At 45.9% G+C, this 24,035-nt stretch overlaps 1 protein-coding gene across 2 annotated transcripts in view; it reads right to left on the bottom strand.

Annotated features, from left to right (window-relative positions):
- LOC129774834 (titin-like) overlaps positions 1-24,035 on the bottom strand; it is a 43,980-nt gene that overhangs the window by 953 nt on the left and 18,992 nt on the right. Inside the window, exons 1-6 of one of the 2 annotated variants that reach the window (XM_055778846.1) lie at positions 19,685-24,035; positions 10,255-19,606; positions 6,945-6,989; positions 5,762-6,385; positions 433-5,340; positions 59-111 (exon numbers count right to left, since the gene is read on the bottom strand). The exon at positions 19,685-24,035 is cut by the window's right edge and continues 18,992 nt beyond it. In XM_055778846.1, coding sequence (XP_055634821.1) covers positions 59-111; positions 433-5,340; positions 5,762-6,385; positions 6,945-6,989; positions 10,255-19,606; positions 19,685-24,035 — 19,333 coding nt within the window. Of the gene's footprint in view, positions 1-58; positions 112-432; positions 5,341-5,761; positions 6,386-6,944; positions 6,990-10,254 lie in introns of both variants that reach the window. The other variant, XM_055778844.1, reaches the window with a different exon arrangement.

Raw genomic sequence — 24,035 nt, 5'->3', positions numbered from 1 at the left:
GCATATTATGAGTCATGCCTTTTGTCTGTTAATATTCATTTGTTGGATCACTACTCACACTTTGTAATTTCTCCTTCGCTGATTCCTTTGCATCATCAAATGTCAATTCTCCTGAAAGCGATTTGTGAAAAACGTTCAGTAAGTTGACAAAAAATCAAACTCAGAAGTGAACACAAAATAATTAAAACAAAGATAAAATACTAGCACTCTCTAAAGGGCATGCATGACTTTAACAAGCTGGTCTTAATCAAACTATAAATACTTTGAATAAAGATTCTGCTGAGCTCCATTTCGACTCAGAAAATTGCAGTAACATCGCGCTGAGCTAAATTACGTTTTTACTCTTCATTTCAATGTTTCCCTACGAGGCGAATCAAATCAAAAGTTGTGTACATAGTTGAGCGAATAAGAACTAAGATTTCGAAATCTAACCTGGATACATTTGTCTACTTAACAGTTCCGATATTGGAAACTCTCCCCTGGCACTGGCTGCTGTCGAAGTAGTGGTCGTTGTTGAAGTGCTGCGAAACACTTGCGTCATCTGCTGTTGATGCTGTTGCTGCTGCTGTTGCTGACTAGAGCTACCAGAATCTGTTGAAATCATTGTGTTGGGGTAGCTTAGGCCTCCCTGTAGATCGAACTCTTCCATCTCGCCTATATTGTCTAGTATGTCAACCATCGTTATGGATCCACAGCTTGTCACACTGGATGACATTTGAGAGTCTGTCTCATTCTGATAGGTGGCGTTTGTTGCCGTCGAACTCGTTTCAATGCTATCGGTGCTTGTCAATAAAACGTCTTGTCCGGTTAATGAATCCACCGATATGTCCTTGATCATACCGGATTGCATAGTGATTGTTGGCTGGTAACTGGTCGTGCTGCTACCCGCAATTACAATACTTTCAGTGAATGCCCGCGGACCACAAGCTGACTTGGTCGGGCTACTGAAACCGCTTTTGTTTTCGATACTGTATGGTAATGAATCCAGCGAATCACGTTTTGTTTCGCTAGCTCTGGAGATAATGGCGTGCTGCATCTCGATCGAATCTGTGCTATCACTACGTGGAGGTTGTTGCGATGCCAGCTGCTCTATTGAATCTGATCGTGAGGACCTTGTTGTTACAGCTCCAGCTTTGGAGAATTCAATCGAATCTATACTGCTGGTCATTACATCAACGTTGTTCCTATTGTTTATTTCTAAGCTGTCGCTGCTAGAGTGTGCCGATAAAGCTGTATCTTTATTGATGGTCGGCTTCAAGACACGGTTTCCATCCAGACTGTCACTCGATACGGTTAGCAGATGCGAAGTATCCTCCTCATCAAAAGCATGCCGTATTTGGCTTTCGTGAGAGATTGTTGTAACTGTTGTTGTGGTTGTCGTTCCCGAAAGGGAATCTTTGCTAATTTCGGTTGTTGTAGTTCTGCTTTCGATCTTAGTAGATATTTCGGGTTCGGACGTGGTTACACTCGTGGTTGCGATTGCCCTTACAACAGCAGCACTCATCGGTGGGCTTCTTTTTATGCCATTCGATATGTCCGATTTGTTTGATTCATCCGATCTGGATAGCAGCAGTGCTGCCTCCTCCTTAGCCTTAATTTCGATCAAATGTGCCTCCATACATGCCGTTTCTAGTCCTTCAAATTCCTTCAAACTCGAGAGACTGATATCATCGCCATGACCGCGGGCTAAGAATCTTCTGGTGAAACTACCATTACTCAGCGAGTCTTGGGATCCCTGCTGCATTTTCCTGTTCTCCAGAGAGATGACTTGTTCCAAACTCTCGAATTCCTGCAAACTACTCATAGAGATATCATCATGTTCCCTGGAGGCGAGTCTCTTCGCCAACATGTCGTAATCTGGTGTGCTGGAGAATGAATCCTTGATGCTCCCGATTCGGCTACTTCCCACCTCGAAGTCGGTATCTTCTTCCTTAATGTCCTCCAATCTATCCTCATACGGATAACGGAAGTTCTGCGTTTCAGCCAGTTGCATCTCGACCCAGCGCTTACTCTCCTCCAGTGGGTAGCCGTTATTAAGCAGATCCATTGTCACTCCGGTGGGATCAACCTCTTCGCTTCCAGTCGGTGGACTTTCCTCAAAATCATACATCATGTCCTCGCGCATATTCGCATACAGTGAGCCTGCATTTGTGTGCGCAGGTGCCGATTTTACCAGCATCTTTTCAACCTCTTCATCATGTTTCTTCTCCTTTCGAATTGGCTTGATGGAGACACTCTGACCTTCCGTATCGAATTCGTGAGCTTCACGCGCTACCTCTTCCACGATTACGAACTCATCGGATATATCCGGTTGCTCTAGCATCTCGAACGAATCCGATCCTGCCGAATCATCTTTGTCATCCGCTTCGAAATCGTACTTGGTGGTAACGTCTGCCATTTTTGATTTGTATTTTTGTTCAATCATTTCCTGGAATTGTTCTTCGCTGATTTTGAACTCCTCCTGTTTTGCATACTGAACCTTCTGGTCGTCGCAAGTTTTCTGCTGAACGATTTTTGAGTACGAAGCTGCTGGTTCTTCTTCTTCCGGTTCAGCCTGTTGAGCATCATCCGTTACCTGAATGTCCGGAATACTCTGTGTTGATTTCTGTTGATATTCCTGCAAACTCTCCCTTTTAATTTCCATCATTTTTTGTGCTTCATCACCCTGTTCGATCTCGGCGTGGACGTCTTCAACAATTGTTTCGATGACAGAGCTTGAAGGAGAAAACGAATTTCGTCGATCGTGTTCAAGTTCCATCTCGAAGCCCTCCGTTTTCTTGTCTATCTTTTTCTTTTGTGCCTGGGCTAATGGGGCTCGAAAAGATCTAGCGTATTCCGACTCGTATCGATCGTAATCGGATTCTGGTGATTCACCGCGAGGTTCATCCAAGCTTGATTCCTTAGAAGGCGCTTCCGATTCTGGTTTGTCCTGCGATTCTAGCGCATCGTGTGCCTCTGCGGCGATTTCGGTCAACAATCTTCCAGGTATAACGGATGTGCTTTCGGTGCGTTTATGTCCGCGTTTTTTGGTGGTTTCCTCACCGATCTCTTTGCTCTCATCGACAGTTGCAACTGATGCTTGGGTGCTCAAATAGTTCATGTCACCTTCTCTAACCACGGTTGAGGTGAGAGTAATGTCACCGATTATGTCTTTAATGCTATCTACTGTTGGGGTAATTGCATCCAGGCCAATATCGACGTGAGTTGGGAGTGTATCCCGTCTTTCCGTCAAGTTTTCCATGATTGTTTCTAAATTAGATGCACTCGAAAGACTGACCGACAGAATACTTCCGTCTTCCAAGCTAGTTCCCAATTTAACCTCTTCGATGCCTTCTGTTTTGACATCTTCCAGACTGGAAGCTTTCATAGACTCGACGAGATCGAAAGCATTGCCGATGCTTGAGCTTAGCTTCTCGGCATGTTCCTGTGCTATTGCTTCAACTTCCTCCTGCAGTTGAAACACATCGGACGTATCTTCAAGGAGATCGTCATCATTAAGATCGATCGCGAAGTGCATCTCTTGAGAGCGTTTCATTGCGACAGGCATTGTGCTGGTGATCGCCGAGGGCTCCTCCTTGTCATCCAACAGTAATTTTTCGCGAATATCATCCTCAGAATCATCGTGAATAAGTGCGGCCGCATCGGATGAATCGAAATCGATATCCGTGGCCGATGGAACAAGTGTCTCGGTAGCCTCGGATTCGATACTGGCCAAATGGCCGGAGCTTTCCGAATCGAAACTCCTTAAGCTGACGTTGTACGAGTTCAGGGTGCTAACAGCACTATGATATTCGGTCGATACGGGTACTGTAGAATGGTCTAATGCGGTTTCATACTCGGATGAGGCATACTGTTGCATCAAGTTGTCAACATCGGAAGACAGCGGTCGGCTGCTGTCGGTGTACTCGAAGCTTTGATAGTGACTCTCGCCCGAGCTATCTACATCGGTAGCAGACCAACGGCTTCCCTTGGGCTGTTGTGGCATTTTATATGGTCGGTGTGACACGTCCTGGTGACCTGAGGGAGATTCAGGCGACTTTGTTGCTGTTGCATCATCCGATTTCGATTGATCTTCGTGCACTTGTTTGGACTCTTCGGAAGTCTTCTTCTCCTCGAGAGATGGGGTCTTGATTTCGGTTACGGCAATTGACTTGGGAATGGTACTTGGCGTGGTGGAGCAGGGAACCGTACCAGTCACTTCTTCCTGATGCGCCTCGAAGATCGGATCTTGAACGTACTTAGTGGATGGTAGAACTTTGAACTCGAACTCGGATGGTGACTGTTTAATAAGGATACCATCCATGACCGATTCGATCAATTCTTCCTGTACTGCGTCTAGAGAGTCTTCAACTTCTTCTAAGGTTTTCTCGAAGACCAGTTCATCTATTGTGCGTTGTGTCGATTGGGGAATGTTTGAGTCGTCTGTTGGTTCAACTTGTTTTTCGTCAGTAGGCTTGACGATGTCGACGAGTGATGAGGTCACTATTTGCTGTGAGATTGGCGAATGAACGACCTTCGACTGTCGAGGTATATCTACTGAATGCTCGAGTGCCAGTTCGAGAGGTTTCTCTTCAGCTGTACCTTCAATAATTTCAATTACTTCAGCTTTTATCTCTTCGTGCAGTGCTGTTCTGCTTTCCACTTCTTGCAGAGACTGTAAGTTGAACGAGTCTTCTTGCAAGATTTTTTCGCGGTATACCTTAAAGAGCTCCAGTTGTTGTTCTTCGTTTGTGATCGAGTCCTGGGAATGTTCATACCCGATGTTATCAAATGCGTAGTCCAACCGTTTGTCCACAGACGAGCGAGTAATGATGTCGCTGCAGCGTTCACCGATGTAGAACTTGGCGGCAGTTTGCTCATCGTCGCTTATCTCGGACTCCCTAGAATCTCTATGGACAGCGGCAGATATAACATCTGAGGCGACCGATTCTTGCCGTTGGCTGGGCTCTGGATATTGTTCGATGGAATCATCCGGTTGGTCGAACGATTCGATTATGCTGGAGCGGGTTTGTGTGTCGGTGCGAGATGAAACACTTGCTCGAGGTTTCGGAACCGGGAGCGGTTCCTGGCTACCCGAGAACTCGCTGCTATCCTCCGAAATAGCATACTTGTCGCCATCAGTTTCCACAATGGAGGCTTCATCCGCACTCTTGATAGCTGGTGCGACGGATGATGTTAGTGAAATGGCAACAGCAGCAGCAGAGCTGGTAGCAGTGGTAGTGGTGGCAGTAGTGACACTAGTGGTTGCGGCAGAGGCGTCAGCATCAGCGATAAGATTAGTTTGTGATCTTGGCGTTGGCTTTGGTATGGTAAATTCTGTTTGTGGTTGCGTTTCTGTTTCTATAAGAATAAAAGCGGTGAAAAAGCGTGTTAAGGTTTCGGACGAAAGAGATTGAGTTAATCTGTTTATTGTTTGACGGAGAACCACAATTAGCTTAAACTTAAGAGGAGAGAATGTTGGTGAGTTCTGATTCTGGTTGAAGTGAAGTTTAGTCACTGTACAAAGTCAGAGCCGTTAGAGGTACGATTGAAAAATTCAAAGCTGATGATTTCGAAAATGGAGCTCCAATGCTTTTTTTTAAATATATTTTTCTTGCCATATTCAATGCTAAAAGTGGGGCAAAACAATACAATTTAAAAAACCGAAACAAAGAACAGAGACTGGCATGCTTTTCTTAAAAATGAAACGAGTTCTGCTTGGTTTTTTGCATATTGATTTCGTTAGGATTTTTAATACGCGTGTTTCGCTTCTAAGCGCTACCTTGTAGATCATGATCGGGGGTGCTGGAACCGAAATCACCGGTCGTAGCGGAAATGCTCTCATCCCAGCTCATTTTGGAAAATTCACTCTGCAGCATTGAAACTTCATCTTTAATTTGTGCAATGGCTTTGTCATAGTCGCAATTCTCGTCCAGTAAGGCTTCTGGTTCGATTTCGGACGACAGACGGGAAAAGTGTCGTTCGATTTTCTTCGCTCGCCGTTCTTTCTGCGTCACTTCGTCGACAATGCCATCGCCAACAGGTTCACAGGAAGCGGTGACTGTTGGAATGGCACCGTCTCTCGCCTCACCAGTGGGAGGGGCAACCGCTAGGTTGGCTATTAGCTGGTTCGCTTCGCTACTGTCATATTCGGGATTGCTAATGTTATCATCGAAAGACTTGCCTGACATAGATTCTATGGTGGGCGACTTAACGACTTGGTCAGCTTCGTTAGATGATAGTATATCACTGCGAATCGCGTATTGCTCGCTCTCCGACTGGCCATGTGTGTCGATCGCAACGTTCTGTTGGTACTGTGAATTGTTGACGATCGACACACTTTCCTCCAATATACTATCGACTAAGATGCTGGCTTCCGATTGTACTAAATTTAGATATTCTTCGCCTGAAATGAAAAAGGTATTTAGGAAAAAAGGTTATCATTGATTACAACGATTGTATCGACTGTTGCTATCGATCAATGTCGCGGCCTCGGAGTGCCGCCTAGAATTATATTCGCAATGATTGGTTTTTTTGAGAATCTAGGCCATCTAGGTTTTACGATACTTCTACTAGCGCAATGGTTCGGCAACCGCAGTGAACGGGATGTGGTGATAGTATTATATGACAAAGATGGTGTATGACTCATGCCAGCATGTTTTGGTTTATACAATTTCCTTTTTTGTTCGCTAGCGTTGTGGAATTAGCATTTCTAGATACTCGAACGCAACGGCTGAAAACTTTGCACAACCAGAATCAGATCAAATTCAACTTGCTCTCAGCGATGTGAGATTCAGTGGGCGGAGTGTGTATGTGTATGTGAGCACATGAATATGTGTTAATGTAGATATGCTTTTCGTAGTGATTTTTAGCAAAAATTGTGTGTAAGTGAAGAGAATGATAAAAGACGGACGTTCGTAGAAACACTAACAAATGGAACACATTGAGCGAACCTTCATACTAACCTTTGGAACCCTCCGTTGTATGTGTCTCTTCTTCTTGTTTGTCATCTGTAATACAAATTAGAGGAACAAAAGCACAACGATAAAAAGTATGTCTCCAGTAGTGTCCTCGTCGGATAGTTTCTCTGAGAGTATATTTATTTTTATACATGTATATGTTATAGCTTACGAACGACTAGTTAAAAAATTAGGCAGAAGTTGTTCTTATGTAGCGTAAAAAATATACCAAATGAATGCGCATAAAGTATAGCCTATATAAACACCAAGCGTATGTAAAATAATGTATTATCAAAGTCACGCATACCAACCAAGTGTGTAATGAAATAAAACCAACACTGCTCAGGGCCAAATAGAAACAAAAACAAAATAAAAAAATGTATCATACCATTAGTCAAAAGTTTAAACTGTTTAAGCGACCTCCGTTCTCTTTCACTGTTCCGCAGCGTTGGCTGCGTCATCCTCTAGGAATTCTACGTCGGTATGAATCTCCTGGTGCTCATGGCCGATCAATGCTTTCACATCTAGTAGTTCATTTTTGGGACGCGTACTGATGTCGTGAACCTCGCTGCTTCCGCTCTCTTCGAGTGCCCGTGTTAGCTCGAACGGAGTCGCGGTCTGTGCTCGAGAGTAGCTTCCATCGGGACCGATGCCGTGTTCCTCTCCATCCGACACCACCTGTATATCTTCGCAATCTGTGTTGCAATTATGAGTGTCCGGGCTTGGCGATATCTTGCGTATCATTGGAACCGGCTGTGTTTCCATCAATCCTTCGGTGGTGACTCCATCTCGATCTTGTGCAGTGAATGTCACTGTGTATCCTTCATTGGGGAGTAGTGGTGATGATAGCGGCTGTTCATTCACTAATTCATCTCCAGACAAGAATTCCACGTCGGTTTTCGCATCGTAATTGTTTGAAGTCGTTAGATTACTTAGTGGCTGCATTGTTACTCCTCGATGTGGCTTGCGTTCGTGTGTACATTCGTTACCACCATCATCGCTGAGGTACAAATCTTCTACATCTGTCGTGACGGCAGCAGTTTCTACCTTCATCTCGAGAAATTTTCTACCTTTCAACTGTTGGCAAGTATTGGTATTTGATGGGCTGTGTGTATGGCTAAGCTTGGGTTTACGGCGACGCCTCAACTCGTTACCAGTATTATTCGCAGCGGTGTTTCGTTCAAGAAATAATTCTTCCGTGTCAGTTAATGGTTCATGATCTGGACAAACGACTTCTAGCTTCACACTGTTCCTTATGGAAGAGTTATCGCTAGAATAAATATCGCCGCGTTCAACCTCCGGCAACGATTCTGTAGTGTACTTGGAACTATCGTACATTTCTCCCGTGTCATCGTGATCGGACATATCCTCAACATCTGTCAAAGCCTGTTCGATGTCTGGAGTGCGGACTGCTAGCAGGCCCTGATTAAGTGGCATCACATTTTGTGTCTGTTCACCAGCAAGGTCAAGCTTCAAGATTGCAATTTCACGAACAGGTGAAGGCAAGAACTCCTGAGACACCTCTCGTTTCTGCTCCTGAACTGCGTTGTCGTCACTATCGTTGAAATCCTCTACATCCGTGATACCACCTGCTTTAATGTGTCTAACCACAGCGCGAGGAATGAGGCGCTTAGCCCTGGGTTGTTGTTCATCCTCACTTTCTGAAGAATCCAGGTTCTCCACGTCCGTCACTGCTTCATCCGGATCAGGCACCTGAACAGTCAATGTAGCAGGTCTTTCTTTCTTGGTCCTCTTGGCCGGGAAGCTTTGGTCATCACTGACGAATGATATGTTAATCTCCGGGAATGTGTGTGTTCTGTCTTCCTCCATATCACTGCCCTCCATCGACAGTTCTTCTGCTTCGAACAATGCCAACTGCTGGTTAGCCGATTTTGCACAAGCACCTGCCATCTCTTCGTCCGAAAGCGATAAATTTTCACAATCCGATCGGGGGCGATCCTCTGTCTTTCTGTGGCACTTTCTATGCCGCATCTTGCCTTCATTGTCTGACTCGGAAGAGCTCCCGTCGACGACGTCCTGCTTGTGGAAATGTTTCTCCTGTTTTCGCTTCATCTGGTTACGAATATCGACCGCATCGTTATCGTTATCCTTTGTCAATACATCATCCGGACAATCCGGTATGGATACGTTCCCCAGTGAATCGTCATCGTCGGACAGGGCGCAATCCTCGCAATCAGTCAGTGCACCGCTCACATCTGCAAGCACCTGTAAGTTGCTCGATTCGGTTGTCTTTGAGAAGCACCGTGTAAGAGTTTTCGGTTTGCGTCCCTTGCTGCTGGAGTTTGTCAATTCGTCCACGTAACCCTGATCCAGAAAGCTGTCCAAAGCGATATCTACCTCTTTGGCCGATTTGACCTCGTCTCCGTCATCGTCATCTTCCGAATCGGTACAATCCTCAACATCGGTAACCGAACCGTTCACTGTGGGTTTAATGGCATCCACCAGCGAATTACCCGGTTTGGGACTTTTCCGGAAGCGAACCTTGTCCTGTTCTATGATAAGATCTTCGGTATCGGTATGAGCTTCGTTGATGTTGAGTTTCGACACTTCATCCGCTGTGTCCTCGTCGGTGTCTTCTTGTGTGATGGATATCAGCGGAATATCTGACATGGTGTCCAAAAATTTACCGAAGGCTATCGAACCTATTTACACACTACTACCTGTGTAAATTGAATGCAACATATTTAGTGTAATAAACAGTAACATATGCAAAATGAAAGAAAACAGAATAATAAAAAGATGCGTAAAATAAAAATAAAATGGCATTGCAAGGCAAATTATGCATGTATCGGTAAAATGAGAGTTTTGTTAACACATTAATTATAATGAGTAGTTTTATTGTAGGTATTTGCTGCTACGGCTACGAAAGGAATTATCTGACTACTAGACTTTTCTCCTAAATCACGGAATAGAAGCAAACCGACGCCTTCTGTGCTGCAACTCTGTACCCTGGATCAGCGTTTGGAGTGTTCAAGTACTAATAATCAGATAACACATATCACCGATATGGCCAATGTGATGGACATAATACTGCTATAGGCAGGACCATAAACACGTAGCGCAAGAAAATGAATGCAAAATAATTTGGAAAATTTTGAAATAAGCTCTTATTTGGTTCTGGTTTGCTGTTCCCAAAATGAAAATAGCGGAAGAAAGGTGAGATGCATACGGCGAGAATATGCGAAAAGTCACGGCTTAGGCACTTGGAGATGTCTCTATAATAGTATTATGTCATTTCAATTTGAATGTGTATTTTTTTTTTGCTTTGATTGCGAGCAGGAGTTGGAAAAATTACCTGTAAACAGGGAACTATCGTAATCAAACTTATACTTCAGACGAGGTGGTGTCGATGCCCGGAAGTCGAGTATCGGTGAGATTCGACTTTCCATGACGATTCCGTCGAAGGATGCTATCGTGCGCCGATCGGCATGCAGTGCTTGATAAATCTCGTCGTCACCATCGGGTAACAGTTCCGGTGGATGACCAGTGCGCATCCAGATGTCGGATTTGCGATATCTCTGCTCACTGCTCATAATCTGAGCCTGTTTGCGTGTCGTGGTGGTCGTGGAGGATGATGCGGACGATGTCGTGCTGTATACTCTTGGGGAGGCTGGACTGCCGGAGCGTTTACGTTTGCCGTAGACGTCGTTCTCTTGCTCGGAGGACGACGAAGGCAGTGCGATGGAGTCAGATAGGCTAGAGTCAGTGGTCAAGTCAATGTCATTGTATCGGTACTCGTTTATCTTGCGTATCAGTTCGTTTGAGGTCGAAGGCTGGCGGTAAATCACCTCGATCGATTTCGACGAGTCGATCGTACGTGTAAATACTTCACTTGTCAACACGTTTGTACTGGTGGAGGAACTTTTGTTAAGACGGCTTGGACTAGATGGCAACGAAGACGGAATTTCGGTGTGATCGAACGCGACGGCATCTTTGTATGTGTAGTGCATAGCGGACTTGCATCGGTACGTGTCGTCCTGTTTCGAATCACCGGACGTATGCATAGTTTTTGTTACCTGTGGCGCTGTTTTAACAAAGCCAATCTTGTAGGATGTTACTGGTTGCACATCGGCAGTGGATACTTTAGCGGTTTTTGATCTTATAGTCAAAGCTTCTTTGGTTTGCTTCCCAGTGGGTTTAGTTATCTTTCTTGCTGGCGACTTCTCGTTAGATTTATGTGTTAGATCACGCTTAGGCGTTGTCTTAGCACTAGGGACTTTTACCGGTATCATACTTTTGTTTGTTCGCTCCTTGCTGCTCTTGGATGGTGTCGTTGTAGTCGTCTTAGTGGCTATATTCGCTTGTTCTTTGTCAGCTTTCCTGATCGGACTCGATCCGGATTTGGGTGTTGTTTCAGCAGGTTTCCTGGAGCGATGATGATATCGACTGGTGCTATTAGTAGTGGACGAGGGCAATGATCTAGTTGTACGTTCGGTGCGGTCACTGGATGTGGAGTTTCGTGTTTGTTTGATGCTCTGTACCATCGATTTAGAATCGTGTTTCTTCGCAGTACTGAAGCTAGCTGATTCTGGTCTGCTAGCGTGTTTTGTCGTGGTGAACTCTGATCTGCTACTGGAAGATTCTCTGGACGATTTAGTTTTCCTCTCGGCTGAATGAGAAGCAGACGAAGTAGAACGGTAGGAAGACTTAACTGGGGAAGTGTGTCTGGAATCGGTCAAATTTAGTGGTTTCAATACTTTTTGGTCCCTAGAAAGCGTAGATTGCATATAGCCGTGGGTTCTGGTACTGGTGTATGTCCGTGACACCGTTGTCGTTCGACTAGCGCTGGAGGTGTACTCAACAGTCTTGGTACCAGACTTGATATCAACAGTTTTGCTTGATTGCTTTGTTATTTCAATAGGCGCTGGTTTCTGTAGGCTTATATTAGTTATAGTGGCTTTGGATTTTGGTTGTTTTTTCTTTACCTGAGTTGTTTCTTTCTTTTCGGCAGCAGATTTAGCGGCAGTTTCTCTTAATTTTTCGTCTTGTTTTTTCTTTAAAATTTCATCGGAAACATGTTTTTCCTGAGCTTTTTCGCTTTGCTTCTGCTGCTCAACTTGTTTCTCTCTTTGCTTTAAGGCGCTTTCATAATTTGTACTGTCAATAATTGACTCTACATAAGAAACACTTTCCGTATATTCCGTAACGTCACTTTGGGGTGAAGCTGACTCATGGCGAGGATCGATCGACATTAGCTTGCAGGACTTTACCTGCTTCAACTCCTGAAGTTCGTCTAGTTTCACCCGGTCATCGCGAGCTTTCGGTAGTCCGGATACAACGTCATGGCTATCGGATTCAGTATCATAAGGCAAATTATACTTGGTTGCAGATTCGATGGAAAAGTCTGAGGCAGCATTATCGCTGAGCGAAATTGAACGTTCATATTCTGTCGGCACATCCGGTAGGAAAGATCCACCGGAGTATGCTTTTTCTTGGTCATGCGTGTAGGATTCCATCGTTTCACTAACGGTTGTCGCATGGGATACTGAGGAGATTGGAGATTGCGCATCTAACTTCTTCTCTTCGGTTCTACCCGTGACGGCAGTTACTTTCAGGAAGTCCCCGAAGCTATCGCCTGCCATTAGCTCAAGCGACGAAGAATCGACGCGTTCACTCACGTACGTTATCGATGAAGTCGTGAAATCCGTGAGCAGTGGAGAATCATCATCGTAGGTTGATCCTTCGACAGCAGTAAGTGAACTCTTGCGTGTGTCTATAAATCGCGATTCATCTTTCTTGAGATCTTCCGGAATATCTGAACGTTCAGATGGTGCGGAAAGCTCTAACTTATCTGCCCGTTCCATATCTGACATATGCCTTTTGTCGCTATCAAAAGCATGGTCAGACTCTTGCGCAATAAGTTTTTCCGGAGTTTCAGCGAGGATAGTATCAGTAGACAAGGTGCACTTCTCCGTTTGGTGTGAATGTGTGTGCTTCTGTAGTTTTAATTTCAACAATGCTATTTCTTCCCTTCTCTCCCCTATCTCCGATTGTTTCTTTGATAGAACTTCAGCGGAACTTAATATTTTTGTATCGGTAATAGTTTCATCAGTCTTAGTTTTTGTCATGCGTCCCGTGTACGATTCAGTACCATCCAATATTTTTTGTGTTTCAATTACAGTGGAAATAGTTCTATCGTCAGCCTTGTCGGACTCTTTTTCATCACAGAGAATTTTAGTTTTAACTATTGTATTAACAATATCTTGTTTTTCAACAAATTCTGTAAAGGTCTGTGTTTTGACAAAACTTTCACTGGGTTTCGTCTTCGTTACATGTGTAACAGTCTCCTTGAGCATTTCTGGGTCGACTGGATCAACGTCAGTAATCGATATGTCAGTTTTTTCGTCTACCTTTTTTGTTACATAATCTCCCTTAGTTACGGCTCCAACCGTACTTTTAATCTCTGTTACAAGTTCCTGAACAAGTGAGGAAGAAGTTGCTTCATCTCTATGATGTTCAAATCTGGATGAAATAGTCGTTTCTGCGATTTCGGTAGATATTAGATTTTCTGATTCAACATTTAATTCTGATTGCATTTCAAGAGTATCTGATGAAATTGTTTTCTCATCGCTTGTAACAACATGCGACCAGGTTTCCGATGTACCACGATAACATGTTACTTGATCGGATCGGATCGGTTTCTCAGTTTCGTCCAGCTTGATACCAGTCACTGGCGAAATTAGTTTCTCAGTTCGGACAGGCTTGATCTCAGTCTCTGGCGAAATTGGTTTCTCAGCTTCGATAGGCTTGATCTCAGTTACTAGCAAAATTGGTTTCTCAGTTTCGACAGGCTTGATCTCAGTCACTGACGAAATTGATTTCTCAGCTTCGACAGGCTTGATCTCAGTCACTGGTGAAATTGGTTTCTCAGTTTCGATTGGTTTGACATCAGTCTCTGGCGAAATTGGTTTCTCAGTTTCGAGAGCCTTGATCTCAGTCACTGGCGAAATTGGTTTCTCTGCTTCGACAGGCTTGATCTCAGTCAATAGCGAAATTGGTTTCTCAGCTTCGACTGGCTTGACCTCAGTCACTGGCGAAATTGGTTTCCCAGCTTCGACAGGCTTGACCTCAGTCACTGGCGAAATTGGTTTCTCTGGTCCTTCATGTTTGACCTCAGTCACTGGCGAAATTGGTTTCTTAGCTTCGACAGGCTTGATCTCAGTCACTGGCGAAATTGGTTTCTCTGCTTCGACAGGCTTAATCTCAGTCACTGGCGAAATTGGTTTCTCAGCTTCGACATGCTTGATCTCAGTCACTTGCGAAATTGGTTTCTCTGGCTCAACTGACTTGATCTCAGTCACTGGCGAAACTGGTTTCTCAGATTCAACAGGCTTGATCTCAGTCTTTGGCGAAATTGGTTTCTCAGCTTCGACGGGCTTGATCTCAGTCACTGGCGAAATTGGTTTCTCAACTTCGACAGGCTTGATCTCAGTCACTGGCGAAATTGGTTTCCCAGCTTCGACAGGCTTGACCTCAGTCACTGGCGAAATTGGTTTCTCTGCTTCGACAGGCTTAATCTCAGTCACTGGCGAAATTGGTTTCTCAGCTTCGACTGGTTTTACCTCAGTCACTGGCGAAATTGGTTTCTCTGGTCCTTCATGTTTGACCTCAGTCACTGGCGAAATTGGTTTCTTAGCTTCGACAGGCTTGATCTCAGTCACTGGCGAAATTGGTTTCTCTGCTTCGACAGGCTTGATCTCAATCACTGGCGAAATTGGTTTCTCAGCTTTGTCAGGCTTGATCTCAGTCACTGGCGAAATTGGTTTCTCTGCTTCGACAGGCTTAATCTCAGTCACTGGCGAAATTGGTTTCTCAGCTTCGACATGCTTAATCTCAGTCACTTGCGAAATTGGTTTCTCAGCTTCGACATGCTTGATCTCAGTCACTTGCGAAATTGGTTTCTCTGGCTCAACTGACTTGATCTCAGTCTTTGGCGAAATTGGTTTCTCAGCTTCGACGGGCTTGATCTCAGTCACTGGCGAAATTGGTTTCTCAACTTCGACAGGCTTGATCTCAGTCACTGGCGAAATTGGTTTCCCAGCTTCGACAGGCTTGACCTCAGTCACTGGCGAAATTGGTTTCTCTGCTTCGACAGGCTTAATCTCAGTCACTGGCGAAATTGGTTTCTCAGCTTCGACTGGTTTTACCTCAGTCACTGACGAAATTGGTTTCTCTGCTCCGACAGGCTTGATCTCAATCACTGACGAAATTGGCTTCTCAGCTTTGTCAGGTTTGATCTCAGTCACTGGCGAAATTGGTTTCTCTGCTTCGACAGGCTTAATCTCAGTCACTGGCGAAATTGGTTTCTCTGGTTCTACTGGTTTGACCTCAGTCACTGGCAAAATTGCTTTCTCAGCTTCGACAGGCTTGATCTCAGTCACTGGCGAAGCTGGTTTCTCAGCTTCGACTGGTTTGACCTCAGTCACTGGCGAAATTGGTTTTTCAGCTTCGATAGGCTTGACCTCTGTCACTGGCGAAATTGGTTTCTCAGCTTCGACAGGCTTGATCTCAGTCACTGGTATAATTGGTTTCTCAGCTTCAACAGGTTTGACCTCAATCACTGGCGAAGTTGGTCTCTCAGCTTCAACAGGCTTGATCTCAGTCACTGGCGAAATTGGTTTCTCTGGTTCAACTGACTTGATCTCAGTCACTGGCGAGATAGGTTTCTTAGCTTCAACAGACTTGATCTCAGTCAATAGCGAAGTTGGTTTCTCAGCTTCGACAGGCTTGATCTCAGTCACTGGCGAAATTGGTTTCTCAGCTTCGAATGGTTTGACCTCAGTCACTGGCGAAATTGGTTTCTCAGCTTCGACAGCCTTGATCTCAATCACTAGCGAAATTGGTTTCTCAGCTTTGTCAGGTTTGATCTCAGTCACTGGCGAAGTTGGTTTCTCAGCTTCAACAGGCTTGATCTCAGTCACTGGTGAAATTGGTTTCCCAGCTTCGACAGGCTTAATCTCAGTCACTGGCGAAATTGGTTTCTCAGCTTCGAATGGTTTGACCTCAGTCACTGGCGAAATTGGTTTCTCAGCTTCGACAGGCTTGATCTCAGTCACTGGCAAAATTGGTTTCTCGGCTTCAACAGGTTTGACATCAATCACTGGCGAAGTTGGTTTCTCAGCTTCAACAGGCTTGATCTCAGTCACTGGCAAAATTGCTTTCTCAGCTTCGACAGGCTTAATCTCAGTCACTGGCGAAGCTGGTTTCTCAGCTTCGACTGATTTGACCTCAGTCACTGGCGAAATTGGTTTTTCAGCTTCGATAGGCTTGACCTCTGTCACTGGCGAAATTGGTTTCTCAGCTTCGACAGGCTTGATCTCAGTCACTGGCGAAATTGATTTCTCGGCTTCGACTGGCTTAATCTCAGTCTTTGGCGAAGTTGATTTCTCTGGTTCTTCATGTTGAACCTCAGCGACTGGCGAAATTGGTTTCTCAGCTTCGACAGGCTTGATCTCAATTACTGGCGAAATTGATTTCTCCGTTTCGTTAGGCTTGACCTCAGTCATTGGCGAAATTGATTTCTCAGCTTCGACAGGCTTGATCTCAGTCACTGGCGAAATTGATTTCTCAGCTTCGACAGGCTTGATCTCAGTCACTGGTGAAATTGGTTTCTCAGCATCGATAGGCCTGATCTCAGTCACTGACGAAATTGCTTTCTCTGATTCATCATGTTTGACCTCAGTCACTGGCGAAATTGGTTTCTCAGTTTCGACAGGCTTGACCTCAGTCATATGCGAAATTGGTTTCTCAGTTTCGACAGGCTTAATCTCAGTCACTGACGAAATTGGTTTCTCAGCTTCGACCGGCTTGATCTCAGTCACTGGTGAAATTGGTTTTTCAGCTTCGACAGGCTTGATCTCAGTCATTGGCGAAATTGGTTTCTCAGTTTCGACAGGCTTAATCTCAGTCACTGACGAAATTGGTTTCTCAGCTTCGACAGGCTGGACCTCAGTCACTGACGAAATTGGTTTCTCAGCTTCGACAGGCTTGACCTCAGTCACTGGCGAAATTGATTTCTCAGCTTCGACAGGCTTGATCTCAGTCACTGGTGAAATTGGTTTCTCAGCTTCGATAGGCCTGATCTCAGTCACTGACGAAATTGCTTTCTCTGATTCATCATGTTTGACCTCAGTCACTGGCGAAATTGGTTTCTCAGCTTCGACAGGCTTGACCTCAGTCACTGGCGAAATTGGTTTCTCAGCTTCGACAGTCACTGGCGCAGTTGGTTTCTCTGGTTCGACTGGTTTGACCTCAGTCACTGGCGAAATTGGTTTCTCAGCTTCGACGGGCTTGATCTCAGTCACTGACGAAATTGGTTTCTCAGCTTCGACAGGCTTGACCTCAGTCACCGGCGAAATTGGTTTCTCAGCTTCGACAGTCACTGGCGAAGTTGGTTTCTCTGGTTCGACTGGTTTGAACTCAGTCACTGGCGAAATCGGTTTCTGAGCTTCGACTGGTTTGAACTCAGTCACTGGCGAAATCGGTTTCTCAGCTTCGACTGGTTTGACCTCATTCACTGGCGAAATTGGTTTCTCAGCTTCGACAGGCTTAATCTCAGTCACTGGCGAAGTTGGTTTCTTTGGTTCGACTGGTTTGAACTCAGTCACTGGCGAAATTGGTTTCTCAGCTCCGACAGTCACTGGCGAAGTTGGTTTCTCTGGTTCGACTGGTTTGAACTCAGTCACTGGTGAAATCGGTTTCTCAGCTTCGACTGGTTTGATTTCAGTCACTGGCGAAATTGGTTTCTCAGCTTCGACAAGCTTGACCTCTGTCGCTGGCGAAATTGGTTTCTCAGCTTCGACAGGCTTGATAACAGTCACTGGCGAAATCGGTTTCTCAGCTTCGAGTGGTTTGACCTCAGTCACTGGCGAAATTGGTTTCTCAGCTTCGACAGTCACTTGTGAAGTTGGTTTCTCTGGTTCGACTGGTTTGAACTCAGTTACTGGTGCAATCGGTTTCTCAGCTTCGACTGGTTTGACCTCAGTCACTGGCGAAGTTGGTTTCTCAGCTTCGACAGGCTTAATCTCAGCCACTTGCGAAATTGGTTTCTCTGGTTCGACTGGTTTGACCTCATTCACTGGCGAAATTGGTTTATCAGCTTCGACAGGCTTAATCTCAGTCACTGGCGAAGTTGGTTTCTCTGGTTCGACTGGTTTGAACTCAGTCACTGGTGAAATCGGTTTCTCAGCTTCGACTGGTTTGACCTCAGTCACTGGCGAAATTGGTTTCTCAGCTTCGACAGGCTTGATCTCAGTCACTGGCGAAGTTGGTTTCTCTGGTTCGACTGGTTCGACCTCAGTCACTGGCGAAATTGGGTTCTCAGCTTCGACAGGTTTGATAACAGTTACTGGCGAAATCGGTTTCTCTGGTTCGACTGGTTTGAACTCAGTCACTGGTGAAATCGGTTTCTCAGCTTCGACTGGTTTGACCTCAGTCACTGGCGAAATTGGTTTCTCAGCTTCGACAGGCTTGATCTCAGTCACTGGTGAAGTTGGTTTCTCTGGTTCGATTAGTTTGACCTCAGTCACTGGCGACATTGGTTTCTCAGCTTCGACAGGTTTGATAACAGTCACTGGCGAAATCGGTTTCTCTGGTTCGACTGGTTTGACGCCAGTCACTGGTGAAATTGGTTTCTCTGGTTCGACTGGTTTGACCTCAGTCACTGGCGAAATTGGTTTCTCAGCTTCGACAGGTTTGATAACAGTCACTGGCGAAATCGGTTTCTCTGGTTCGACTGGTTTGACGCCAGTCACTGGTGAAACTGGTTTCTCTGGTTCGACTGGTTTGACCTCAGTCACTGGCGAAATTGGTTTCTCACCTTCGACAGGCTTAATCTCAGTCTCTGGCGAAGTTGGTTTCTCTGGTTCGACTGGTTTGAACTCAGTCACTGGTGAAATCGGTTTCTCAGCTTCGACTGGTTTGACCTCAGTCACTGGCGAAGTTGGTTTCTCTGGTTCGACTGGTTCGACCTCAGTCACTGGCGAAATTGGGTTCTCAGCTTCGACAGGTTTGATAACAGTTACTGGCGAAATCGGTTTCTCAGCTTCGACTGGTTTGACCTCAGTCACTGGCGAACTTGGTTTCTCAGCTTCGACAGTCACTGGCGAAGTTGGTTTCTCTAGTTCGACTGGTTTGAACTCAGTCACTGGCGAAACTGGTTTCTCAGCTTCGACAGGCTTAATCTCAGTCACTGGCGAAATCGGTTTCTCAGCTTCGACTGGTTTGACCTCAGTCACTGGCGAACTTGGTTTCTCAGCTTCGACAGTCACTGGCGAAGTTGGTTTCTCTAGTTCGACTGGTTTGAACTCAGTCACTGGCGAAATTGGTTTCTCAGCTTCGACAGGCTTAATCTCAGTCACTGGCGAAATTGGTTTCTCTGGTTCGACTGGTTTGACCTCATTCACTGGCGAAATTGGTTTCTCAGCTTCGACAGGCTTGATCTCAGTCACTGGCGAAGTTGGTTTCTCTGGTTCGACTGGTTTGAACTCAGTCACTGGTGAAATCGGTTTCTCAGCTTCGACTGGTTTGACCTCAGTCACTGGCGAAGTTGGTTTCTCTGGTTCGACTGGTTCGACCTCAGTCACTGGCGAAATTGGGTTCTCAGCTTCGACAGGTTTGATAACAGTTACTGGCGAAATCGGTTTCTCAGCTTCGACTGGTTTGACCTCAGTCACTGGCGAACTTGGTTTCTCAGCTTCGACAGTCTCTGGCGAAGTTGGTTTCTCTGGTTCGACTGGTTTGAACTCAGTCACTGGTGAAATCGGTTTCTCAGCTTCGACTGGTTTGACCTCAGTCACTGGCGAAATTGGTTTCTCAGCTTCGACTGGCTTGATCTCAGTCGCTGACGAAATTGGTTTCTCAGCTTCGACAGACTTGATAACAGTCACTGGCGAAATCGGTTTCTCAGCTTCGACTGGTTTGACCTCAGTCACTGGCGAACTTGGTTTCTCAGCTTCGACAGTCACTGGCGAAGTTGGTTTCTCTAGTTCGACTGGTTTGAACTCAGTCACTGGCGAAATTGGTTTCTCAGCTTCGACAGGCTTAATCTCAGTCACTGGCGAAATTGGTTTCTCTGGTTCGACTGGTTTGACCTCATTCACTGGCGAAATTGGTTTCTCAGCTTCGACAGGCTTGATCTCAGTCACTGGCGAAGTTGGTTTCTCTGGTTCGACTGGTTTGACCTCAGTCGCTGGCAAAATTGGTTTCTCAGCTTCGATAGGCTCGACCTCAGTCACTGGCGAAATTGGTTTCTCTGGTTCGACTGGGTTGACCTCAGTCACTGGCGAAATTGGTTTCTCAGCTTCGACAGGTTTGATAACAGTCACTGGCGAAATCGGTTTCTCTGATTCGACTGGTTTGATCTCAGTCACTGGCGAAGTTGGTTTCTCTGGTTCTTCATGTTTGACCTCAGCAATTGGCGCAATTGGTTTCTCAGCTTCGATGGGCTTGATCTCAGTCACTGGCGAAATTGGTTTCTCAGCGTCGATAGGCATGACCTCAGTCACTGGCGAAATTGGTTTCTCAGCTTCGACTGGTTTCACCTCAGTCACTGGCGAAATTGGTTTCTCTGGTTCTTTATGTTTGACCTCAGTCACTGGCGAAATTGGTTTCTCAGCTTCGACAGGCTTGATCTCAGTCACTGGCGAAATTGGTTTCTCTGGTTCTTTATGTTTGATCTCAGTCACTGGCGAAATTGGTTTCTCAGCTTCGACAGGCTTGATCTCAGTCACTGGCGAAATTGGTTTCTCAGCTTCGACAGGCTTGACCTCAGTCACTGGCGAAATTGGTTTCTCAGCTTCGACACGCTTGATCTCAGTCACTGGCGAAATTGGTTTCTCAGCTTCGACAGGCTTGACCTCAGTCATTGGCGAAATTGATTTCTCCGCTTCGACAGGCTTGACCTCAGTCACTGGCGAAATTGATTTCTCCGCTTCGACAGGCTTGACCTCAGTCACTGGCGAAATTGGTTTCTCAGCTTCGACAGGCTTGACCTCAGTCATTGGCGAAATTGATTTCTCCGCTTCGACAGGCTTGACCTCAGTCACTGGCGAAATTGGTTTCTCAGCTTCGACAGGCTTGATCTCAGTCACTGGCGAAATTGGTTTCTCAGCTTCAACAGGCTTGATCTCAGTCACTGGCGAAATTGATTTCTCCGCTTCGACAGGCTTGACCTCAGTCACTGGCGAAATTGATTTCTCCGCTTCGACAGGCTTGACCTCAGTCACTGGCGAAATTGGTTTCTCAGCTTCGACAGGCTTGACCTCAGTCATTGGCGAAATTGATTTCTCCGCTTCGACAGGCTTGACCTCAGTCACTGGCGAAATTGGTTTCTCAGCTTCGACAGGCTTGATCTCAGTCACTGGCGAAATTGGTTTCTCAGCTTCGACAGGCTTGACCTCAGTCACTGGCGAAATTGGTTTCTCTGCTTCGACAGGCTTGATCTCAGTCACTGGTGAAAGTGGTTTCCCAGCTTCGACAGGCTTGATCTCAGTCACTTGCGAAATTGGTCTCTCAGCTTCGACAGGCTTGACCTCAGTCACTGGCGAAATTGGTTTCTCAGCTTCGACAGGCTTGATCTCAGTCACTGGCGATGTTGCTTTCTCTGGTTCGATTAGTTTGACCTCAGTCACTGGCGACATTGGTTTCTCAGCTTCGACAGGTTTGATAACAGTCACTGGCGAAATTGGTTTCTCTGGTTCGACTGGTTTGACCTCAGTCACTGGCGAAATTGGTTTCTCAGCTTCGACAGGTTTGATAACAGTTACTGGCGAAATCGGTTTCTCTGGTTCGACTGGTTTGAACTCAGTCACTGGTGAAATCGGTTTCTCAGCTTCGACTGGTTTGACCTCAGTCACTGGCGAAATTGGTTTCTCAGCTTCGACAGGCTTGATCTCAGTCACTGGCGAAGTTGGTTTCTCTGGTTCGATTAGTTTGACCTCAGTCACTGGCGACATTGGTTTCTCAGCTTCGACAGGTTTAATAACAGTTACTGGCGAAATCGGTTGCTCTGGTTCGACTGGTTTGAACTCAGTCACTGGTGAAATCGGTTTCTCAGCTTCGACTGGTTTGACCTCAGTCACTGGCGAAATTGGTTTCTCAGCTTCGACAGGCTTGACCTCAGTTACTGGCGAAATTGGTTTCTCAGCTTCGACAGGCTTGACCTCAGTTACTGGCGAAGTTGATTTCTCTGGTTCTTCATGTTTGACCTCAGCCATTGGCGCAATTGGTTTCCCAGCTTCGACAGGCTTGATCTCAGTCACTGGCGAAATTGGTTTCTCAGTTTCGACAGGCTTGACCTCAGTCAATGGCGAAATTGATTTCTCCGCTTCGATAGGCTTGACCTCAGTCACTGGCGAAATTGGTTTCTCAGCTTCAACAGGCTTGACCTCAGTCACTGGCGAAATTGGTTTCTCAGCTTCGACAGGCTTGATCTCAGTCACTGGCGAAGTTGGTTTCTCTGGTTCTTCATGTTTGACCTCAGCCATTGGAGCAATTGGTTTCTCCGCTTCGACAGGCTTGATCTCAGTCACAGGCGAAATTGGTTTCTCAGCTTCGACAGGCTTGATCTCAGTCACTGGTGAAATTGATCTCTCCGCTTCGATAGGCTTGACCTCAGTCACTGGCGAAATTGGTTTCTCAGCTTCGACAGGCTTGACCTCAGTTACTGGCGAAGTTGATTTCTCTGGTTCTTCATGTTTGACCTCAGCCATTGGCGCAATTGGTTTCTCCGCTTCGACAGGCTTGATCTCAGTCACTGGCCAAATTGGTTTCTCAGCTTCGACAGGCTTGATCTCAGTCACTGGTGAAATTGATCTCTCCGCTTCGACAGGCTTGACCTCAGTCACTAGCGAAATTGGTTTCTCAGTTTCGACAAGCTTGATCTCAGTCACTGGCGAAATTGGTTCCTCAGCTTCGACAGGCTTGATCTCAGTCACTGGCGAAGTTGGTTTCTCTGGTTCTTCATGTTTGACCTCAGCCATTGGCGCAATTGGTTTCTCCGCTTCGACAGGCTTGATCTCAGTCACTGGCGAAATTGGTTTCTCAGCTTCGACAGGCTTGATCTCAGTCACTGGTGAAATTGATCTCTCCGCTTCGATAGGCTTGACCTCAGTCACTGGCGAAATTGGTTTCTCAGCTTCGACAGGCTTGACCTCAGTTACTGGCGAAGTTGATTTCTCTGGTTCTTCATGTTTGACCTCAGCCATTGGCGCAATTGGTTTCTCCGCTTCGACAGGCTTGATCTCAGTCACTGGCGAAATTGGTTTCTCAGCTTCGACAGGCTTGATCTCAGTCACTGGTGAAATTGATCTCTCCGCTTCGACAGGCTCGACCTCAGTCACTGGCGAAATTGGTTTCTCAGCTTCGACAGACTTGATCTGAGTCACTGGTGAAATTGATCTCTCCGCTTCGATAGGCTTGACCTCAGTCACTGGCGAAATTGGTTTCTCAGCTTCGACAGGCTTGACCTCAGTTACTGGCGAAGTTGATTTCTCTGGTTCTTCATGTTTGACCTCAGCCATTGGCGCAATTGGTTTCTCAGCTTCGACAGGCTTGATCTCAGTCACTGGCGAAATTGGTTTCTCAGCTTCGACAGGCTCGACCTCAGTCACTGGCGAAATTGGTTTCTTAGCTTCGACAGGCTTGATCTCAGTCACTGGCGAAATTGATTTCTCAGCTTCGATAGGCTTGACCTCAGTCACTGGCGAAATTGGTTTCTCAGCTTCGACAGGCTTGATCCTAGTCACTGGCGAAATTGGTTTCTCAGTTTCGACAGGCTTGATCTCAGTCACTGGCGAAATTGATTTCTCAGCATCGACAGGCTTGACCTCAGTCACTGGCGAAATTGATTTCTCAGCTTCGACAGGCTTGATTTCAGTCACTGGCGAAATTGGTTTCTCATCTTCAACAGGCTTGACCTCAGTCACTGGCGAAATTGGTTTCTCAGCTTCGACACGCTTGATCTCAGTCACTGGCGAAATTGGTTTCTCAGCTTCGACAGGCTTGACCTCAGTCACTGGCGAAATTGGTTTCTCTGGTTCGACAGGCTTGATCTCAGTCACTGGCGAAATTGATTTC

The sequence above is a fragment of the Toxorhynchites rutilus genome, chromosome 3, assembly GCF_029784135.1.
Source record: "Toxorhynchites rutilus septentrionalis strain SRP chromosome 3, ASM2978413v1, whole genome shotgun sequence".
Taxonomy (NCBI): Eukaryota; Metazoa; Arthropoda; class Insecta; order Diptera; family Culicidae; genus Toxorhynchites; species Toxorhynchites rutilus.
Note: the sequence above shows the minus strand (reverse complement) of the source record. Positions and strands in the feature narration are given on the sequence as shown.